This window comes from Trachypithecus francoisi, unplaced genomic scaffold (assembly GCF_009764315.1).
Source record: "Trachypithecus francoisi isolate TF-2019V2 unplaced genomic scaffold, Tfra_2.0 Lachesis_group20, whole genome shotgun sequence".
Lineage (NCBI taxonomy): Eukaryota > Metazoa > Chordata > Mammalia > Primates > Cercopithecidae > Trachypithecus > Trachypithecus francoisi.
The window spans coordinates 68,857,619-68,880,544 of record NW_022681466.1 but is presented as its reverse complement, the minus strand read 5'-3'; the positions used below and the strand labels follow the sequence as shown (position 1 = coordinate 68,880,544).

The 22,926-nt window shown below is 52.9% G+C and overlaps 1 protein-coding gene across 2 annotated transcripts in view; it reads right to left on the bottom strand.

Moving 5' to 3' along the window:
• TRPV3 (transient receptor potential cation channel subfamily V member 3) overlaps window positions 1–22,926 on the bottom strand; it is a 51,135-nt gene that overhangs the window by 19,397 nt on the left and 8,812 nt on the right. For both annotated transcript variants that reach the window (XM_033185092.1, XM_033185093.1), the window contains exons 3-9: window positions 17,829–17,933; window positions 17,239–17,325; window positions 15,631–15,785; window positions 14,700–14,876; window positions 6,679–6,819; window positions 3,456–3,736; window positions 863–1,039 (exon numbers count right to left, since the gene is read on the bottom strand). In XM_033185092.1, the coding sequence (XP_033040983.1) occupies window positions 863–1,039; window positions 3,456–3,736; window positions 6,679–6,819; window positions 14,700–14,876; window positions 15,631–15,785; window positions 17,239–17,325; window positions 17,829–17,933 (1,123 nt within the window). The remainder of the gene's footprint in view (window positions 1–862; window positions 1,040–3,455; window positions 3,737–6,678; window positions 6,820–14,699; window positions 14,877–15,630; window positions 15,786–17,238; window positions 17,326–17,828; window positions 17,934–22,926) is intronic.

Sequence of the window (22,926 nt, the reverse complement as noted above, 5' to 3'; positions counted from 1 at the left end):
GCTCCTCCCCACGGTACTCGGGCAGTAGTTGGAGGCCGCAGGAGCCTGGGCTTGCAGCAGGAGGACTTGATGCACAGCAGAAAGTGAAGGATAGAAGCGGGCAGGAAGTGGTGACAGGGGTTCCAGCCCCAGTTTGCCCCTCCTTTGCTGTGTGACCTTAGGACAGCCCCGACCCTCTCTGGGCCTCAGACTCCTCACCTATAAAACTGCTAACAATCCCTGTCCTACCAACCAGGCTGCTGTGAGGGTCTGGGAAGACCCAAGGCAAGGAGACTCTGGGAAGCATGACTCTTGGTAAAGGAGGAAGGAGGAAGACCCAGCCTGCTGCCTCACTTCCCCCGAGAGCTGAACACCTCTCATAGCTGCTCTCTCTTCACCTCCAGTTGCACCAAACCCTCCCCTCTAGCCTCCTCCAGGAAGGCCTCCCTGATTGCTCCTCAGCGCACCCTCTGACCCTCATTTGGGACCAGGTTTTAGGGAAGAAAGAATTCTAAGCCTGGCCATATACACCAACAGGGGGGTGGGAGAGAAACAATATGGAAAGGATCAACCTCAACCACCCTGTCACCCACACCCACACCCAAACAGCCCTGGATACCGGGTCCAGAAGACCCCCACCTGCCTTCCCCCCACCACCACTCAGGTCTACAGTCCAAGGTCAACCAGGAAGAGGCGGGCCCAGCATCTGTCCCAGGCCTCGCCCTTTCTGTGCCTGACTCTGCCCACTGAGGCAACAGAGTGGGGGATGCAGACACGGACGGGTGGAGCTGGCAGCACTGGGTCTTCCCAGCGCCCTCTGAGCCCCTGGCCTGAGGTCCAGCCCTCTGTTCCCTGCCCTTCCCTGCCTGCGCAGGAGACCCACGTCGATGTTGGTGTTGTAGACGGTGATTTCCAGCACGGAGTTGTCCGTGGTAGTGTCCACGTTGGTGAGGTCGTAGAGGGAGGACGACACGGGTCCGTATGCCCAGTCAGTGAACTTCCTGGACAGGCTCCGGAGCCGCTTCTCCTTAATCTCACGACTGAGGATGTACTTCAGGATCTGGGACAGGACGAGGGACAACTGTCAGCTGCAGAACAGGGACTTGAGGCCAACAGGGCTGGACCAGCCACAGGCGGGCTGGGCCCAGGAGATACTCCCGCCCCGGATGGGTGGAGACCTGCCTCTGCGCCTGGCGCCATGGCCCCTGGGCCCCGTCTTTATCTGCGGAATGCGCACACAGCTTGCTGTTCTGCCCATCTCACTGGGGGATGTGAACACCAGGGACAAGAGGTGTGAAGGTTCTTCACAGGCTGCAGCAAGCTGCACAATCAGCTTGAAACGCCTCACGCCAGCTGGGGCCCCAGTTCAGTGAAAAATCCAGGCACTGATGATTTTTTAGAAACAGTTTCCATTTGCTCTGGACTTGAGAAGAAGCCAGAAGTGTTCTCAGTGTCCCCAGCCCACCATAAGCCAAGACCCTCCAGCTGTGGCTCACCACTCTGGCCAGGCAGGTGGTGATGAGAAACGCCATGCCCTACAGGGAGGCCCGCGGGACGTCGGTAGGTCAGTGATCCTCAAACTCTGCTGCATGTTGGGGAAACTTAGAAATTCCCACAGCACGGGCCAGGTGCTGTGGCTCACGCCTATAATCCCAGCACTTTGGGAGGCCAAGGGTGGGGCAGGTCATTTGAGGTCAGGAATTCGAGACCAGCCTGGGCAACATGGTGAAACCCTATCTCTACTAAAAATACAAAAATTAGCCGGGCGTGGGGGTGTACGCCTGTCATCCCAGTTACTCAGGAGGCTGAGACAGGAGAGTCACTTGAACCTGGGAGGCGGAGGTTGCCGTGAGCCAAGACTGCGCCACTGCACTCCAGCCTGGGCGATGAAGTGAGACTCTAGTCTCAAAAACAAAACAAAACAAAATTCCCACAGCATCTAATGAAATCAAAATCTCCAGGGTGGGACCCAGGAGAAGCTTCCTGGCTAGCTCCAAAGTGCAGGCTGGATGCAGAGCCACTGTTTGTGGCTCCCTAGTTCCAAAAAGCTGAGCCCTGGGTTACCCCAGGATGAGACATGGGCTCCCTAGGGTACCAACTCAAGACCCAAGAGGAAGGGACGGTTGGGAAGGACGGTGTCACAGACCCGGCCTCACAAGACCCCGTGGGTTCCCATCCCATGTGTCATGAGGGCCCAGGCAGAGAGCTTCCAGGGATAAGGCCAGGTCTCTCCGTCCCGCACCCCAGCCTATAAAAGCCCCAGGATGGTGGCCAACCTGGGTAGCATCCAGAAAAGTTTTCTGGAGGACACGGAATAGAGGAGGGAAGCGGGGTACAGGTGCCTCCTCCAGGCCGGTCACAGTGGGCACATTGTCCCCTAGAAAACAAGGGGGTCCTGGGGCCATGCTCCGTGCAGGAAGCCTCCTCCCTGGGCTGGGGTGGCAGGGACAGCACCCGCCACAGTGGCACACAGGGAAGATGGCCTTGGAGAAGGCTCCTTCTGCAACCACAAGCTGACTCTTCAAAGCCCCAGCAAGCTGTGACCCTGAGGGGAGGCAGGAGCTGCGGGGAGGCAGACACAATTCCTCCTCTGTTAAAGCAGTTCTCCATCTCCTCCTCCCCCACAGGAGAATCAAAAGGCCCCTTGTGGGCCCCAGGCCTGACCACTTGGGACAGGACCAAGGCCCTCGGGGCAGCTAACCAGGGAGGCGGGTACCCTGAGGCTGGCACAGCTGCAATTACTCAACAGCCACCACCCCCCAGTGTCCTCTGGTGGCGTCCCAGGAGCCACAGCCTCCTCGCAGCGCGCAGAGACAGTGAGGCGGAAGAACACACTTGGGCCCCAGAATCCGTCCCCTGAGAAGAACGTCTCAGACCAAGCTGTGACACTGGCCCCTGAAAGAGTTCCGAGCCCAGCCCTGCTCAAGTCTACACCAAGGCTCCCAGCTAAGCCTCGATTATCTCAGCCACATCACACAAGGCAAGAAGGGCCCAAAGCAGCCACATGCTTGGCTGGGGACATGGCACAGAGTTCCAACCGGACAAACAGGCTGGAGTCTCTCCGTAACTGGGAGATGGCAGCATATTAGCTCTGCGCCCAGAGCAGCCATTCTGGAACTCCCGTCCCCAAGAGAGGCAGAAGGCCCCAAGGGCCACCCACTCAGCCCTGCTGGGGCTTCTGTGTCACCTCAGCCTCAGACTCCCCCAGCCTAACCTTTCCAGGACAAGAGATGGAAACGCGGCGTATCAGGGACTGAAGTCTAGAGAGCGGGCCGCATCTCACCAGCTCTGCATGGCCCCTCAGAACAAACGCGCCTCGGGCCGCCACGCCACTGCATTTCTGGACCTAAGGCTGGGACCTTCTCAAGGCTGAGGCTGTGGTCTGTGAATCCCCGATAGGCCCCCGGGGCTGAGAGAGTGGCAGCTGTGCCTCCTGACCTCCCGACCTCCCGCCTCCCCACGCCCCACGGCCCCACCTCAGCCTTGCCCATCTTGGCGGCCAGCTGCAGCGGCGTGAGGCCATCGTTGTTGCGAGTGGTCTCCAGCTCCCAGTTGCCACTCCGCAGCAGGATCATGTCGTACATGCGCTTCACAAAGTCGTTCTGCGTCTTGAAGTCCTCGGCCACCGTCACCAGGGCGTGGAGGATGTTGTTGCCCCGTGAGTCCTGCGAGGTGATGTCCATCTGCTCGTGGTCCATCAGCAGCTGCACAATCTCGGGCTGGTTGGTGCAGGCTGCCAGGGCCAGGGGCGTCTCACCTGGCAGATGAGCACATCGAAGCTTGGTTCTCTCATGGGCCAGAAGCAGCGTCCCCCAAGACCCAGGACTGGGGCCCATATCCTCTCTCAGCAGGATTGACAACTCAAGTACCCTGGCCCTCTCCCCATCTTCCCTTCTATGGGGAAGAGTGAAGCTAGATCACTACAGTAGCCTCCTAACTGGCCTCCCTGCCTCCACCCTGGCCTTTTAATACTCTGCTCAGCACAGCAGCCAGATCAACCTGCTAGTGCCTCTCCCAGAATGAAAGCTCAGGTTCCAACAGCAGCCCACAAAGCCCTGCATCCTCTAACCTCCTCTCCCCGTCATTCACTCCCTCGGGCCACAATGACCTTCTTCCACCTCCTCTAACAGGCGGCCCCAGGGCCTTCGCTCGTCTATCCCCTCTGCCTGTAGATAGTCAAGTCACTCACTCCCTCACCTCCTTCAAGTCCTTACTCAAACATCGCCTTTCAATAAGCCATCCTAAACACTCTGTTTAAAATTAAAATCCACCTTCCTCTTGCCCCAGACAGAACTCCTCATTCCTAGTCCTCTGCTTTACATTTTTTTTTTTGAGACAGAGTCCTACTCTATCGCCAGGCTGGAGTGCAGTGGTGTGATCTCGCCTCACTGCAACCTCCGCCTCCTGGGTTCAAGCAATTCTCCTGCCTCAACCTCCCGAGTAGCTGGGACTACAGGCATGCACCACCATGCCCGGCTACTTTTTGTATTTTTAGTAGAGATGGGGTTTCCCCATGTTGGCCAGGATGGTCTTGAACTCCTGACCTCGTGATCTACCTGCCTCGGCCTCCCAAAGCGCTGGGATTACAGGTGTGAGTCACCGCACCCGGTCCACTTTGTGTTTTTTAAGAGCACTTATCATTTTGTATCATAGTATATAAAATGCTTATTTATAATGCTTGTTACCAATGGTCTCTCCCTGTCTAGAATGTAAGCTCCATGAGGGCAAGAATTTCTGTTTTGTTCACTGATATATTTCAAGTACCCAGAACAGTACCTGATGTAGACAGTAAGTGCTCAATAAATGCTTGTTAAGAACAAATAAGGCAAGTGACTCACATGAGGTCACACAGCAAGCCTGGGACATGACCAGTCCTGGACACCAGGTCTTCAGCTGCCTCCCTTCTCCTCACCCCACCCAACAAATGCTTCCCAACACCAGCTCCAACCAGGTCCTATGCGGGACAATGGGGACCCACTATGAACTGGACAAGACCCTGTTTTCCAGGACACCCACACCTGGACACCCAGGGCCGCCCAGAGCACAGACTAGCTAGTCCTGATGATCAAAAAACCACCCAGAAGATAGTCCCAGCTACTCAGGAGGCTGAGGCATGAGAATCGCTTGAACCCAGGAGGCGGAGGTTGCAGTAAGCCAAGATGGCGCCACTGCACTCCAGCAGCCTGGGCAACAGAGTGAGACCCCATCTCAAAAAAAAAACCACCCAGAAGACAGAACAGACGGGTGATCATCAGTCAGGCAAGCCTGGGTGGGAGGAGGGGTCTCCTCTGCAACAAAGTTGCACAGAGAAATTTTTGAGTGTGACAGTCATTTGTTCCCTGTCCTGATTGCAGTGGTGGTTAACCAACTCGAGGACACATTGTGAGAATGAACAGAACTGCCCTCTAAAACGGGTGACTTTCACTATATCTAAATTACACATTTCATTTTTTTTTTTTTCCTAGAGCATCCTAACCCCAGTCGCTCCTGGACTCGGTGACTTGTCAGGCAGGGGAACTCTGCCCTCTCACTCTTGACTACCTCTCTGCAGTCCTGAGATGCACTGGGCCTGGGCACAGAGGTCAGAGCTGGAGGCCAGAACATCTAAGTCGATGCCCTGCTACCCCGGGGCAAGTCCTTTCCCTTCGCAGAGCCTTCTCCTTGCCTGTAAAATGGGGCTCCCTCCTCAGCCTCCCTCCCAGGTCTCTGTTCCCTCAGAGGGCTGCCCAGGACAATGCTTCTAAGACCACCAGGTGACACCCCCGGAACATGGACTCCTCCCCCAACACCTCCTCCCAGCCCCTCCTTCTCTGTTCCACCCTGGTGTCCTGCTCAGATGGACATGCCCAGCCTCCTCCCCTCCCAGCTCTGTCCTCTGGGGCACCAGAGCCTCTTAAGGCAGGGGCAGTGAGGGTAGAGGTCAGAGCGAGGTGGCCCCTCCCTTCCTCCATCCTTCCTTCCTTTCTCTCCCTCCTCCTTCCTTCCTCCTCCCTTTCTCCCTCTCCCCTCTCCTTTTCCCCTCTCCCTTCCTCCCTCTCCCGCCTTCCTCCTCCCTCCTTCCTGCCTCCCCCTCCTCCCTTCCTCCTTCTCTCTTCCTTCCTCCCTCTCCCTCCTCCCAGTCCCTCCTCCCTCTCCCTCTCCATCCTCCCTTCCTCCCTCCTTAGTCTTTCCCTCTTCCTTCCTCCCTCCTTCCTCCCTCTCCCTCCTCCCTCCTCCTCCCTTCCTCCCTTCCTCCTTCCCTCTTCCTTCCTCCCTCCTCCCTCCCTCTCACTCCTCCCTTTCCCTTCCCCTCCTCTCTTCCTCCTCCTTCCTGCTTCCCTCTTCCTTTCTCCCTCTTCCTCCTCCCTCTCCCTCCTCCCTCCCTTCCTCCTTCCCTCTTCCTTCTTTCTTCCTCCCTCTCCCTCCTCCCTCTCCCTCCTCCCTCTCCCTCCCCCTCCCTTCCTCCTTCCTTACTCTTTCCCTCTTCCTTCCTCCCTCCTTCCTCCCTGTCCCTCCTCCCTGTCCCTCCTCCCTTCCTCCTTCCTGCTTCCCTCTTCCTTCCTCCCCCTCCTCCCTTCCTTCCTCTCCCTCCTCCCTTCCTTCCTCCTTCGTCCTTTCCTCTTCCTTCCCCCTCCTCCCTCTTTCCTTCCTCCCTCCTCGCTCACTTCCTCGCCCTCCTCCCTCCTCCCAGACTCCGCGCCAGGCGGGGGCGGCACCCACCGAAGTAGAAGCCTTCGTGTTGGTACTTGGGGTTGAAGAAGGCCCCCTTGGCGTGGGCGTTGACGTCGGCGCCGGCGGCGATGAGCACGGCCGCGATGTCCCCTTGGCGCCGCTCGATGGCGATGTTCAGCGCCGTCTGTCCTGCAGACCGGGCCGGGAAGCGCGGGAGCCTCAGCGCCGGGAACTGGGGCCTCTTGCCCACCCTCTCTGGCCTCCATACCCTCCCCGAACCCACAGGGACATCAGAGTTCTGGTCTGTGTCGCCGGCTACCAGGAATCCCAGCTTCATTCTTTGCTTCCTTCCTGCCTGCGCGGACCCGAGGAATGTTTGTGGAGCGCCTGCTCCGGGCTCCGGCCCCAGGTGCTGGGGGGTCAGGGGTGCACAAGATGCAACTTCGATTGTTTTCCTCAAGAAGCCCACAGTGTCACTGAGAACGAGGTGCTAGGATTCAGAGGGGTACCGGAGCTGCGGTACCCAGAGGGCCCTTCACAGCCAGAGAGCGCCAGGGGGCTTCCCAGAGCTCTCTTACCTGGGACCTCAGAAGTTTAGCGAGGCTGGGTGGGGCCAGCTCACAGCCAGGGTGAGAGGGCAGAGCTTATGCTAAGGGCCAGAGTCACAGAAGGCCTTGAATTAGGAAACTGGCATGATGAGACTTTGGGGTATGGTGCATGGGTGTTTTCAGACCCCTCTGGCTGCATAATTGGAGGATACGTTAGAAGCAGCCCACACCAGTGAAAGAAATGATGAGGCCTGTAATCCCAGCACATTGGGAGGCCAAAGCAGGTGGATCACCTGAGGCTAGGAGTTCGAGACCAGCCTGACCAACATGGTGAAACCCCGTCTCTACTAAAAATACAAAATTAGCCGGGCGTGGGGGCGATGCCTGTAATCCCAGCTACTCGGGAGGCTGAGGCAGGAGAATCACTTGAAGCTGGGAGGCAGAGGTTGCAGTGAGCCGAGATCTCACCACTGCACTCTAGCCTGAGCAAGAAGAGTGAAACTCCATCTCAAAAAAAAAAAATGATGAGGCCTGGACTAAGGGGAGGTGGAGGGCACAAGAAGGGTGGAGAAAGGTGGAAGCCCAAAGACCCTCAGGAGAAAGAGCCTTCAGGATGCCCAGCTGGGGAGAAGGGGTCTCAGGTAAGATCTAGGTATCCGGCCCTGGTGGTGGGTGCATGATATGCTGGTGACACAGCAAGAGGAAAGAAGGGTGGAGGGAGAGACACTAAGCCTGCTGGAGACCAGAGAACTTCCAGATGGAAGGGACCAGAAGGCTGGAGCTGGAGAGAGTCTCAAAATGTACCAACAGAAACAGGATTTTCCAAAGAGCTGCCACCATGCCATAAACAAAAATAGTGTTGGTGGATTAAATAACTAAGCTTTAAAACAAATTAGAGAGTTGGTTTATAGCTAACCTTGTGGTCGGGAAGACCTTCTTAAGCAAGATGCAAAAGGCAGAAACGGTAAAGAAAAGGCTGACATATTTGCTTACATAAAGGTTTTTGGTTTTGGGGGTTTTTGCTTTTTTGTTTGTTTGTCTGTTTGTTTGTTTGTTTGACACGGGATCTTGCTGTCACCCAGGCTAGAGTGCAGTGGTGTGAGCATAGCTCACTGCATCCTTGAACTCCTGGGCTCAAGCGATCCTCCTGCCTCAACCTCCCAAAAGCTAGACTTTCATAGTTTGCATAAGAAATGCTCTAAGACATACAGTTAATCAAAAAAAAAGCAACTTGTAGACCACAGACATGATGGTACTATTTTATGTTAAATAATTAAATAAATAAAACTATTTCTGTGTACATGTATACACACACATGTGTGGACTACAGGCCTGCACCACCACTGCTGGCTTATTTTTTAAATTTTTTATAGAGACAGGATCTTGCCGTGTTGCCCAGGCTGGTCTTGAATTCCTGGGCTCAAGTAATCCCCCTACCTCAGAGATTTCTGTATTCCTGAACGCATCCTAATGAAAGTTAAAGACAAGTGATAGGCTGGGGAAAATATTTGAGATATATAAAAAGGCAATGTGTTTTTGGACCGGGCACGGTGGCTCACACATGTAATCCCAGCACTTTGGGAGGCTGAGGCGGGTGGATCACTTGAGGCCAGGAGTTCGAGACCAGCCTGGCCCACATGGCAAAACCCCATCTCTACCGAAAACACAAAATAATTAGCCGAGTGTGGTGGCACACGCCTGTAGTCCCAGCTACTTGGGAGGTTGAAGGAGGAGAATCACTTGAACTCAGGAGGTGGAGATCGCGCCACTGCACTCCAGCTTGGGCTAGAGAGCGAGACTCTGTCTTAAAAAAAAAAAGGCGGCTGGGTGCGGTGGCTCACACCTGTAATCCCTGCACTTTGGGAGGCTGAGGTGGGCAGATCATGAGGTTAGGAGATCGAGACCATCCTGGCTAACACGGTGAAACCCCGTCTCTACTAAAAAATACAAAAAATCAGCTGGGCGTGGCGGCGGGCGCCTGTAGTCCCAGTTACTCGGGAGGCTAAGGCAAGAGAATGGTGTGAACCCGGGAGGCGGAGCTTGCAGTGAGCCAAGATCGCACCGCTGCACTCGAGCCTGGGCGACAGAGCGAGACTCCATCTCAAAAAAAGAGGCAATGTGTTTTTAAAAGTCTGTAATATAATAAAAGCACCTACGAATCAATAGAAAGACAAACAACCTAAAAGAAAACTAAGATGATCAACAAGCACCTCACAGAGGAAAAGATACACAGTTAATAAAGTGAAAGATGTTTGGAATCAGTGGTGATCAGGAAAAGGAAAATCAGAACCTAAAGAGTTAACCCTTTCCACCCCCAGACTGGAAAAGACCAAAAAAAAAAAGGAAGGATAATTTGCAGTATTAGTGATGAGTAGGAAATGAGTATTTCCATACTCTGTTGTGGGGAGAGAGTAAATTAGTATCTTTCAGAGACAAGTTTGGCAATAACTATTATAACTTTTATTTTATTTTTTTTAATTTTTTTTGAGACGGAGTCTTGCTCTGTTGCCCAGGCTGAAGTGCAGTGGCATGATTTCGGCTCCCTGCAACTCCCGCCTCCCAGGTTCAAGTGATCCTCCTGCCCCAGCCTCCCAAGTAGCTGGGATTACAAGGGTGCCCCACCACGCCCGACTAGTTTTTGTATTTTTAGTAGAGACGGGTTTTCACCATGTTGGTCAGGCTGGTCTCGAACTCCTGACCTCAGGTGATCCACCCACCTTGGCCTCCCAAAGTGCTGGGACTACAGGCATGAGCCACCGTGCCTGGCCACTATTATAACTTCAAATGTGCATGCGCTTGAACCCAAATATCCCAATTCAAAGTATTTTTTAAAACAAACGTGCACCTGTGCACAGGGTCATAGACAAGATCGTGCACTGTGAGATGTCACAACAACACAGTTGGAAACACCTGAGTGTCTGTCAATGGGGGAGTGGTGAAATTAGCCAGGGTGCAGCCGCAACTGCAGACCAAGCGGTGAAAAGAAGCTAGACTTTCATATTTTGGCATAAGAAGCGCTCTAAGACATATAGTTAATCAAAAAAAACAACTTGTAGAATATAGAGAGTATGATACTATTTTATGTTAAATCAGTAAAACTTTTTCTGTGTGCACATATACACACACATATGTCAAAGGCCTAGAAAACTCCTTTTTTTTTTTTTTTTTTTTTTTTTTTTTGAGACGGAGTCTCGCTCTGCCGCCCAGGCTGAAGTGCAGTGGCCGGATCTCAGCTCACTGCAAGCTCCGCCTCCTGGGTTTACGCCATTCTCCTGCCTCAGCCTCCCGAGTAGCTGGGACTACAGGCGCCCGCCACCTCGCCCGGCTAGTTTTTTTTTTTTGTATTTTTTTGGTAGAGACGGGGTTTCACCGTGTTAGCCAGGATGGTCTCGATCTCCTGACCTCGTGATCCACCCGTCTCGGCCTCCCAAAGTGCTGGGATTACAGGCTTGAGCCACCGCGCCCGGCCGAAAACTCCTTTTAAGGAATTTTCTATATATGGGTAAAGGACTTAAAAAAAAAAAAAAAAAAAACTTATGTAAAATGCTGGGCTGCTTTACAGTGAAACTCTAGGCCGGGCATGGTGGCTCATCCTGTAATCCCAGCACTTTGGGAGGCCGAGGCAGGTGGATCACCTGAGGTTGGGAGTTCAAGACCAGCCTGACCAACATGGAGAAACCCTGTCTCTACTAAAAATACAAAATTAGCCAGGCATGGTGGTGCATGCCTGTAATCCCAACTACTCAGGAGGCTGAGGCAGGAGAATCGCTTGAACCCAGGAGGCAGAGGTTGCGGTGAGCTGAGATCGTGCCATTGCACTCCAGCCTGGGCAACAAGAGTGAAACTCTGTCTCAAAAAAACAAAAACAAACAAACAAAAAAACTCTATTCATGTGATATGGATGTAATTAAAAATAAATTGTTAGGCCGGGTGTGGTGGCTCATGCATATGACCCTACCACTGAGAGGCAGAGGCGGGAGGATTGCTTGAGCCCAGGAGTTACAGACCAGCCTGGGCAACATGGTAAAACCCTATCTCCGCAACAAATAGAAAAATTAGCCTTCATAGAAACACTAACAACCTTCTTTTATTCACTCATTCAAAAAATACATACTAAGTATCTTTATTTTTTATTTATTTATTTATTTATTTGGAGACAGAGTCTCGCTCTGTCGCCTAGGCTAGAGTGCAGTGGCCGGATCTCGGCTCACTGCAAGCTCCGCCTCCCGGGTTTACGCCATTCTCCTGCCTCAGACTCCCGAGTAGCTGGGACTACAGGCGCCCGGCTAGTTTGTATTTTTAGTAGAGACGGGGTTTCACCATGTTAGCCAGGATGGTCTCAATCTCCTGACCTCGTGATCCGCCCGTCTCAGCCTCCCAAAGTGCTGGGATTACAGGCTTGAGCCACCGCGCCCGGCCACTAAGTATCTCTTATGTGAGACCCTAAGGGCACCAGGAAATCAACTATAGTCCCAGCTACTTGGGAGGCTGAGGTGGGAAAATTACCTGAGCCCAGGGAGGTCAAGGCTGCAGTGAGCCGTGATCGTGCCACTGCACTCCAGCCTGCCCAACAGAGCGAGACCCTGTCTCTAAATAAATAAATAAAGTAAAATAATAAAAATAATGTTATATTGAATCTGATGATGGATGTGTAGAGGTTTATTATGCTAATATCTTAACTTTATGTTTAATTTTTTGTAATAAAAATGTCTTAATTGAAGAATTGCTTAAAAAAGTAAAACTCTGAAGGCCTCTGATAAAATGCTTTAAAATGATATTAATAAAGTTGTGATTGGTTCCTCTTAGCAGCATGGGGAGGAAATATTCGCCCTTGCCCAGTGGGGAAATTGAGACTCAGAGAGGCAAGGCAGTTGCCTATAGTCCCGGCTACTTGGGAGGCTGAAGCAGGAGAATCACCTGAACTCGGGAGGCAGAGGTTGCAGTAAGCTGAGATTGCGCCACTGCACTCCAGCCTGGGTGACAGAGCAAGACTCCATCTCAAAAAATAAATAAATAAATAAATAAATAAATAAATAATAATAAATGAATAAATAAATAAAGTCACTGCTCTAAATAAGGTAATTTTAGATTAAAAAATGCTATGAAAATAAATGAAGATAGTGTGACAGAACACGCCTGGGGAAGAGTGTCTTTAGAGTGGACAGCCAGAGTGGTCACCTTGGGTCCTGCTCTCAGTGTGGAAGAATGCTACTCTGCTGGTCCTGGAGCCCCTCTGCTCCAGGTGGAGGAAATGCTGAGAGGAAGGAAGGCACCAGCAGACGGGTCAGAATGGTGGTGGGGTTGGTTTCCAGGGAGACAAGAATAAATGGCTCCTTCTACCATTCAGAGAGAGGGGAGGTGCCCACAGCCCGCTAGACCTCCTCGCCCCAGCAAGAGGCAGATTCATGAAAGGAGAGGGAAAGGGGAGGTTGAGAACAGGGAGAGGTAAGGATTTGTGACTGGGACAGCAAAGCCTTCATAGAAACACCAACAACCTTCTTTTATTCACTCATTCAAAAAATACATACTAAGTATCTCTTATGTGAGACCCTAAGACACCAGGAAATCAACTATAGGCAACAGACTTCATCCCTGCCCTCAAAGGAAACACGTTGCTAGTAAAGGGTAGCTCGTCAGTCCTGCAATACTGAGAAGAAAGGAGGAGACAAAGGGGACTGAAAAGGGAGAAGAATTAGGACAAGCAAGCCTGAGGCACTGGCCTGAACCTCCCTGTCTACAAGACTACTGTCAACTCCCTAGAGACAGGCTGAGAATGTAATATGGTTCATCCGGTTTCTCTCTTTGCATTGGCTACCAGGGAGCTCAGTGTACAGTTTAGCACTCAGCTGCAGCAGTCTTCCCTAGGTTTCCTCTCCTCCACTCCATACCTTCTAGTTTGTCACAATCCTTTACTTTTTCTTATAATATAACAAAAAATGCTTTTGAAAGTCTGCAGAGTTCAAATAATAAATCACAGTTACTTTCTCCCATAAGAAGGGTTAAGGGCCAAAGCTAAACTCCCACCTGGAAAAAGCTAAAATGTGGCAGGGCATGGTGACTCACGCCTGTAATTCCAACACTTTGGGAGGCCAAGGCAGGTGGATCACCTGAGGCCAGGAATTTGAGACCGGCCTGGCCAAATTGGTGAAACCCCGTCTCTACTAAAAATACAAAAAAATTAGCCAGGTGTGGTGGCGGGCGCCTGTAAGTCCAATTACTTGGGAAGCTGACGCAGGAGAATTGCTTGAACCTGAGAGGCAGAGGTTGCAGTGAACCAAGATCGCGCCATTGCACTCCAGCCTAGGCAACAGAGCGAGACTCTGTCTCAAAAAACAAAAACAAAACAAAAAGCTCAAACATCTAGTGCCCCCAGCATATCAGCAAGACGGCATCCAATTATAATTAAGCCAATCATTTTTGCCACAAGCACCTCATAAGACCCTAAAGCGCTGTTGACTGACTCCAAAACTCAAATAAAGACACATCTCACTGATTTTCCCCAGTGGATTTCCTGGGAGGGAGCCACTCTCCCAGATTTGCTCTCCCAGCACCCTCTCTGGCCCACTTACAAAGAAATCCACAAAATTGAGACCCAGTTGGGGACAGCTGATAATGATGATGATGATGATGCTAACTGTTGACTTTTGGTGGCCCCTGCCCAGCTGTCTTGCCTCACTTCCAGCCTTCTTTTCATGGCTCAACCATGTGCCAAGCTCAGTCCCATCTTGAGGCTTTTGCCCTGATCCTTCTCATCATGTCAGCCTCAGGCCAAAGGGGACCCCTCTGACTGTCCACGCTAAAGTTGCTCTCCCCTAGTCACTTTCTGTCACACTATCTTCATTTATTTTCATAATATTTTTAATCTAAAATTACCTTATTTAGAGCAGTGATCCTTCCTTCCTTCCTTCCTTCCTTCCTTCCTTCCTTGTTTCTTTTCTTTTTTCTTTCTTTCTTTACTTATTTATTTATTTTGAGATGGAGTTCTGCTGTTGCCCAGGCTGGAGTGCGATGGCAATCTTGGCTCACTGCAACCTCCTCCTCCTGGGTTCTGGTGATTCTCCTGCCTCAACCTCCCAAGTAGCTGGGATTACAGGCACCTGCCACCACGCCCGGCTAATTTTTGTATTTTTAGTAGAGACGGGGTTTCACCATATTGGTCAGGCTGGTCTTGAACTCCTGACCTCAGATGAACCACCCGCCTCTGCCTCCCAAAGTGCTGGGATTCCAGGCATGAGCCACCGTGCCCAGCCTTAGAGCAGTGACTAACCTGTGTTGTTCACCAATGCATGCCCATGCCAAAAACAACGCCTGGCATGGAACCAGTGCTCAAAATTATTTGCAGAATGAAGGAAGAAAGAGAGGGGTACCTGAAGCTTCCCGGGCACCATGCTACATGCTTGGGGCTCCTCAGTGGCAGCCGTGCCTCCACGTGGCCTGGCCAGCAGTGGCCCCGCGGCCCCACGGCCCTGCACCCCACCCTCAGAGACTCCTGTCTGCATGGGCCCCCTGTGGGCGGGATACCTTCGTAGGCCTCCTCCGTGTACTCGGCATTGATGAACCTGCCCAAGATATCGTTCTCGTCAGCAAAGGCAAGCAGGACCCGCACGATCTCCTTGGTGTTGGGGTTGATGTTTAACAAGGCCTTCATCAGGCAGGTCTTCCCCGTGTCGGAGGCCGTCAGCTTGTGCATGAGGAAGTCTGCAGGCAGGGCCATGGGACGGAGCTACAGGCGGGGCCCAGCTGCCCTTGGCCCGACCAGCTCAGAGGGTGTGGGAGCTGCAGCCGCAGACCTCAAGCCCGTGCTCTACAGCCCTGCTCCCAGGTCTCACACTTGGCCGCTCTCCTCCTCCCTCTCCAGCTGTTCCTCCTCCATCTCCTTTGCTGGCTCCTTGCTCTCTATGGCCCATGGGAGCCTTATCTGAGGCCTTTTACTCTTTCCCCACTGTATGGCTTCCCACTGTCCACCCCAGAACCTCTGTCTCCAGCCTGCCCCCTCCTCCTGGCCTGCAAATAAAGCTCAGCTCATGGCCTCCCCATCAACCTGATACTGCACTGGTCCCTGCACACTCAGGGCTCCACCAGCCACCAGGCTACCCAAGTCTAAATGGCACCATGCTGGACCCCCCTGTCCCTCACTCCCCAGGTCCTCAAGTCCTGCCCATGCTACTGGCTGAGGAGCTGCCCAGAACCGTTCCCCTTCTCACGCCCTGCTTCAGGGTCCCAGCCCTGCCTGAACAGTGGCCTTCTCCAGCTTCACCCCCCATCTCTCACCCGACTCTCACCTGCCCAAACCCTTCTGTGGTTCCCCATTCTCCTCGGAGTCAAGTTCAAAGTCCCTCGCCAGAATTCAAGGCCCCTCACACTCCAGCCCCACGGGTTGGTGAGGGGAGGGGAAGATGGACACCAAGCAGGGCCCCCAGCGCCGTACCCTCCGCCAGGCTCAGACGCTCACCAGGCACATCCTCGTCACGGCGCCGCCTGCAAAGCTCCTGCAGCTCCACCAGCAGCTCCACCAGCTCCTCCACGCAGCCCTCAGACACGGCTGCAAAGATGCGCTTCTTCAGCCGCCTCTTTTTCCTCCTGTGCTCTTCCTTGGCCAGGTGTGCACTGAGCCAGAAAATGTTTCCAACTCACCACACACGTCCTCTCAAGCTCAATCTCTCCTTTTCCCCGCCAGAGCTGCCCACAGGGCGCTGCACCTGCCGCCAACATCTCCCATGCCTGTCACAATGCCTGCAAACCCCTGGGCTGTGTGGCCAAATCAGGCTCCCCTTGTAATCCACATGCAATCACATTCTGTCAAAATACCTATATTTGGCTGCATGCAGTAATGGTCAGGAAGGATCTATGCCTATTAATAGACATTACCTTGACAATATGAGATTTCATATTTTATGTTGTTTGAACTTTTTAAATCTATCCCTCCCTGTCCTCCCACTCCAGATAAGTAACCGTGGTAACCACTGATGTCTCCTTTTGTTTTTGTTTTTTTTTTTATTTCAGACAGAGTCTTGCTCTGTCGCCCAGGCTGGAGTGCGGTGGCGCCATCTCGGCTCACTGCAAGCTCCACCTCCCGGGTTCCCGCCATTCTCCTGCCTCAGCCTCCCGAGTAGCTGGGACTACAGGCGCCCGCCACCATGCCCAGCTAATTTTTGTATTTTTAGTGGAAACAGGGTTTCACCATGTTGGCCAGGATGGTCTCAATTTTTTTTTTTTCTTTTTTGAGACAGAGTCTTGCTCTGTCGCCCAGGCTGGAGTGCAGTAGTGCCATCTTGGCCCACCGCAAGCTCTGCCTCCCGGGTTCATGATGCCATTCTCCTGCCTCAGCCTCCTGAGTAGCTGGGACTACAGGCACCCGCCACCACGCCCGGTTAATTTTTTGTATTTTTAGTAGAGACGGGGTTTCACCAGGTTAGCCAGGATGATCTCCTTTTGTTTCCACGTGTTCTTGCAAAATGCATATGGATATTGGCCACATGTATTTTGTTTCTTTTTTTTTTTTTTTTTGAGACAGAGTCTTGCTCTGTCACCCAGGCTGGAGTACAGTGGCACAATCTCAGCTCACTGCAACCTCCACCTCCAGGGTGCAAGCAATTCTCCTGCCTCAGCCTCCTGAGTAGCTGGGATTACAGGCATGTGCCACCACGCCTGGCTAATTTTTGTATTTTTAGTAGAGACGGGGTTTCACCATGTTGGTCAGGCTGGTCTTGAACTCCTGACCTCATGATCTGCCCGCCTCGGCCTCCCAAAGTGCTGGGATGACAGGCGTGAGCCACCACACCCGGCCATGTATTTTTAGTTCACATAAACAGTATCGTGCTACAGTTCTTGTTCCACTGCGTCCTGCTGTTTGAATGTTTCATAATGAATGGGTTTTATAAAATTCAATATTCTACTCCTTCCCCCAGAACGTCCTACCTGCCATGGACCCATGACTCCACTTGTCCCAACCCCCAGGAATGGTGGATTCTTTCTCTTTCCTGCAGGGCCCCGGATCCTGCCTCTCTGGCACCCCCAGCCTGAGTGGGCACAGTGGGAGGAGGGAGAGGGGCAGACTTACCTGGGGCTGTTGGGATTGGATGGGGTCTCTGTCACATCATCCTGAGGAGACTGGGGGGAGTCCATGTCATCACAGTTGCCAGAGATGCTGGAGGTGTTGGCGGAGGGAACAGAGAGGGTTTTAAAGTTTTAAAATGGGCCAGATGAGGTACCTCATGCATGTAATCCCAGCACTTTGGGAGGCCGAGGCAGGTGGATTACTTGAGGTCGCGAGTTCAAGACCAACCTGGCCAACATGGTGAACCTAAACTGTCTCTACTAAATCATCTCTACTAAAATACAAAAACTAGCCAGGCGTGGTGGCATGTGCCTGTAATCCCAGCTACTTGGGAGACTGAGGCAGGAGAATCACTTAAACCCGGGAGGTGGAGGCTGCAGTGAGCTGAGATTAGGCGACTGCACTCCAGTGTGGGCAACAGAATGACATTCTGTCTCAAATAAATAAATAACAATAATAATAAAGTTTTATAATAGACAGTGGGAGCATGCCACAGCGAGGCCTGGCCCCATGACCCAGGGTAAGTCACTGGCCACATTCTGGAGCTGAGGGCTGGGCCCAGGGCAGGGGGTTGGGCTGGGGCCCATACTCACCACTGCCGGATGTTGGAATCCATGGGCTTGGAGAAAACAGGGGGAGAGGTCTTGGCAACCGTAGGGTTGGGCTCAAACCCTTCTATCTCCAGGAAGAAGTGTGCACTGAGGGAACATGGAGGAAGTTCGTCAGGGCCGAGCCAGGCAGAGCCTGTCTGCCTGTGTCCTGCCTCCCGGCCACAGAGGGTGCCCCCATGCTGAGCACACACCCTGGCCAGCTCTGAGCCCAAATGGCCTTGCCCAGCCCTCCTGGGAGCCCTCGGAGACGGTCACTGTCATTATCACCTACATTTCACAGATGGTCTTCAGGGAGCTGCCAGTCAAGTGTGAACAACCGAAGAAAAGGACTGAGGCGATCCGGGTTGATGTAGAGGTTTATTTTGCCAAGGTTGAGGACACACCCAGGAAAAAGACACACAAGCCCCAGCAGGATCTGTGGCCCACACTTTCTCCTCTGAACAGGATTTTGAGGGCCTCAATATTTAAAGGCAAAAAGTGGGCAGGAGAGGAAGGAGGAAGAAAAAAAAAAAGAGGGAGCAGGCCGGGTGCAGGGGCTATAATCCCAGCACCTTGGGAGGCTTGAGGCGGGCAGATCACCTGTGGTCAGGAGTTGGAGACCAGCCTGGCCAACATTGTGAAACCCCGTTTCTACTTAAAATGCAAAAAAAAAAAAAAAAAAAAATAGTAGCCAGGTATGGTGGCACACACCTATAATCCCAGCTACTCTGGAGGCTGAGACAGGAGAATCGCTTGCACCCAGGAGGCGTAGGTGGCAGTGAGCCGAGAACACGCCACTGCACTCCAGCCTGTGTGACAGAGCAGGACTCTGTCTCAAAAAAAAAGAAAAAAGAAAAAGGAAAGAAGCAAGGAAGGAAGGAAGGGAGGGAGGGAGGGAGGAGGAAGGAAGGAGGGAGGGAGGGAGGGAGGGAGGAAGGAAGGGAGGGAGGGAGGGAGGGAGGGAGGGAAGAAAGGAAGGAAGGAGGAAAGAAGGAAGAAGGGAGGGAGGAAGGAAGGAAGGAAGGAAGGAAAAGAGGAAGGAAGGGAGGAAGGAAGGAAGGAAGGAAGGGAGGAAGGAAGGAGGGAGGAAGGAAGGAGGGAGGAAGGAAGGAAGGAAGGGAGGAAGGGAGGAAGGAAGGAAGGGAGGAAGGAAGGAAGGGAGGAAGGAAGAAGGGAGGAAGGAAGGAAGGAGGAAGGAAGGAAGGAAGGGAGGAAGGGAGGAAGGAAGGAGGGAGGGAGGAAGGAAGGAAGGGAGGAAGGAAGGAAGGAAGGGAGGAAGGAAGGAAGGAAGGGAGGGAGGAAGGAAGGAAGGAAGGGAGGAAGGAAGGGAGGAAGGAAGGAAGGAAGGAAGGGAGGAAGGAAGGAAGGGAGGAAGGAAGGAAGGGAGGGAGGGAGGAAGGAAGGGAGGAAGGGAGGAAGGGAGGAAGGGAGGAAGGAAGGAAGGAAGGAAGGAAGGAAGGAAGGAAACAGGGCACGTAGGGCCATGTTCTTGTGAGGCTTCGATTCTGTTTGCTGAGCATATGTGTTGCATGTAAAAAGGGGCGGGTAGAGGAAACAGTCAATTATGGATTCATCTTGCACTCAGTAAATCTGCACTTAACAAAAGATAATCATAGACGCGCGGTGGCTCACGCCTGTCATCCCAGCACTTTGGGAGGCCGAGGAGGGCAGATCACCTGAGGTCGGGAGTTCGAGACCAGCCTGACCAATATGGAGAAACCCCGTCTCTACTAAAAATACAAAAATTAGCCTGGCGTGGTGGCGCATGCCTATAATCCCAGCTACTCAGGAGGCTGAGGCAGGAGAATCACTTGAACCTGGGAGGTGGAGGTTGCAGTGAGCCAAGATCGTGCCATTCCACTCCAGCCTGGTGACAGAGCGAGACTCCATCTCATAAAAAAAAAAAAAAAAAAAAAAAAAAAAACATAGACTCATAGATGCATAGGGGAAGCAGTCAGATATGCATTTGTCTCAGTGGGGGCGGGTGAGGGAGGACAATTTCTAGTCTCTTGTCCTGTAGTGTCAATTAGCGGCTAATTTACAAAGTCAAGGTGAGGAATGCCTCCCGTGGAGACATGTAGCTTCTATCTGTAGATGAAGGTCACACAGCAGATAGGTAGCAAAGTCCAGATTCAAAGCTGGGCTGGGCCAGGTGTGGTGGCTCATGCCTGTAATCCCAGCACTTTGGGAGGTCGAAGTGGGCAGATCAGTTGAGGTCAGGAGTTTGAGACCAGCCTGGCCAACGTGGCGAAATCCTGTGTCTACTAAACATACAAAAATTGGCTGAGTGTGGTGGTGCGCGTCTGTAGTCCCAGCTACTCAGGAGGCTGAGGCAGGAGAATTGCTTGAACCCAGGAGGCAGAGGTTGCAGTGAGCCAAGATCGTGCTACTGCCTGGGTGACAGAGCGGGACTCCTTCTCAAAAAAAAAAAAAAAAAAAAAACTGAGTCTGGGTGACTCTTCTGCTAGAAATACCGGGTGGATGAACCTGAGTCTCTACAGAGGGGGGTCTAACACTTGAGCCAGGTTGCCCTGCCTGCAGCCACCTCCAGGTACAAAGGACACCTCAAGGATGGGGAAGATGGTACTGGGAGCTAGGTTTTCCCGTCACCACCTACCCGCCCCCAGGCCTCAGGTCTGAAGTCAGACCCCTTCTGAGGGGCAGTCCCTAGACTCTGAGATCTATGTGGGCCTTCCTGGCTCTTGAGGGAGAGGGAGATGGCCAGAGTTATACTTGCCCCCGTTGATCAGCACTTGTACTGTTTGTCACAGCAGAAAACGGGCTGAAAATGGCTGATCTAGGCTGGGCGCAGTGGCTCGAGTCTGTAATCCCAGCACTTTGAGAGGCGGAGGCTGGAGGATCACTTGAGGTCCGGAGCTCGAGACCAGCCTGGCCAATGTGGTGAAACCCCATTTCTACTAAAAATACAAAAAGCAGCCAGGCGTGGTGGCAGGCGCCTGTAATCCCATCGACGTGGGAGACTGAGGCAGGAGAATCTCTTGAACCCAGGAGGTGGAGGTTGCAGTGAGCCAAGATCGTGCCATTGCACTCCAGGCTGGGTGACAGAGGGAGATTCCTCTAGAAAAAAAAAAAAAAAAGGCTGATCTAGAGCAGGGAGGACTTGAGGGGTCAGAGGACAGGGCTGGGAATTCCCTGTGGAGAAGGAAAACCCAGGAAACCATCTCAGGCAATGGAGGGGAGCAGTGGAGGGGAGGGGTGGGGTAAAGGCAGCTTTCTCCTTGGGCTGGGAGAAGACAGACAGAGGCCCAGGGCCCTGTGGCCTGGCTGAGCCCCAGAGAAGGAGAGAGACTGGCCTATGAGAAGTAAGACATACACCCAAGATGTGACTCCCAGTCAGACACAGCCCAGTTCCACCTTCAGACACACCCACAAACTCAGGCACCCATGTCCTTGGAAACATAATCAAACGCACAGAGAAGAGCCTTCCGGCTGACGACAACCCAGACTGTGAGGATCAGGCTGAGGGCGATCTCGGTGGCAGCAACGCTCCTGCCCTGCAGCTGCTACAGGACAACTACAGCCTCTGTGTCCTGGCCAGGGACTGTGGCCTCCTGACCAGCAGGGCCTCTCCAGGCACACGGGGCTCCGAAGCACCTTTGCTGCCTCCTTCGTTCTCAGGTCCAGAAGTACCAACATGGCCCTTCCTTCCTCACAAGACTACAGAAGAGCTCCCAAAGGGCAGTCTCAGCCATGTCAGATTCAGGAGGGAGGGTAGCAGGGAAGGGACTGTGGCCCCATTCTGCAGACGAGAGAACTGAGGCTCAGTATGGAGAAGCAGCTCATCCATGGTCACCCCCCAGGGTAAAAGCTAAGTTGGTCAAAGAACCTGCTTCCCTATGTCCAGGCTCACAGTCCATACCACAATCTGCGCTTCTTTGCTCTCACCTTAGCAATCTGAGCCTTCTTCCAGCTAAACTAGCTCCAGGGGTTGGCCCCAAAGGGAGGTTGCTTGGCACAGCCACTTCCTAGGATGAGGCAAGCAGGAGAGACCCCGGGCTTGCCCGAGGAAACCCTGCCCTTTCCTCCAGCCACAGACAAGCCTGAAAGGCTCAGCGCTAATCCAGAAATGGGGCTACGTGGGGTGGAGGGCACTACTGGCTGCCAGTCTCACCTGCCTCACCTGCCAGTCTCCTGCCCACCAAAAGGAACCTTCTGACCTGAGCTACCAGTCAAACTCTTCTTCCAAAAGGAAAGATGAACACAGGAGTTAAACCCTTGCCTGGGAACTAAAGCCTGGGTTCTAATCCAGCTCTGCCTCTCCCTCCTGTGTGACCCCAGATGGTCACTTGCCGTCTCTGGGCCAGCCATCTTCACCTGAATGGATGATGGTTGGGCCAGATGATTGCTAAGGCCTGGAACCTGGAGCCAGGGCAGTTCTGGGGTCGTCCTCTTACGGAATGTCCAGCTGAAGTGGACATCGGAGGTCAATCAGTCTGATTGCCACTTCCCTGCAGCCCTGCAGCGCCCCAGAACTTTCACCCTGCAGTAGTCACTCTGCGACAGCAGCCTGACCCAGAAACTCCAAACACATTTGCTGGTGGTTCAGCCCCAAAACGTCCTGGTTGAGATTTGCCAAATTACCTCCAGACGGAGCTCCAAGCCCTATACCCACAGCTTTTTCCCCAAGACTGTTGGTCCACTCCCTCCCCTGCTCCCCATCACCCTACCTGTCTGCATTCCTCAGTGGTGCATTTACTCCACAAATATTTATTGAGCATCTACAACGTGCCAGGCACCGTTTCTGCAGCTGGGGATACAGTAGTGAACAAGTGGACAAAATTTCCGTCCCTTCCAGAGCTGCTGTTCCAGTGAGTTGGTCAGAACTGACCAAGAAATAGTACAGTGAGGACACGATTTTCCACACTCTGGACAATACACCATCCTACAGCTGTACATTCCTCAATGGCAGAGACTACAGTTGAATTATCCTTGATTCCCAACACTGGTCCTAATGCTCAGAAGTCTTCATTGGTGAGTGAGTGGGAAGATAGATAATGAGTGAAAGACAAATGAGTGGAAGGAAGGATGGTTGGTTGTATAGATGCCCAGGTAAATGGATGAATGAATAATGGAGAGATGA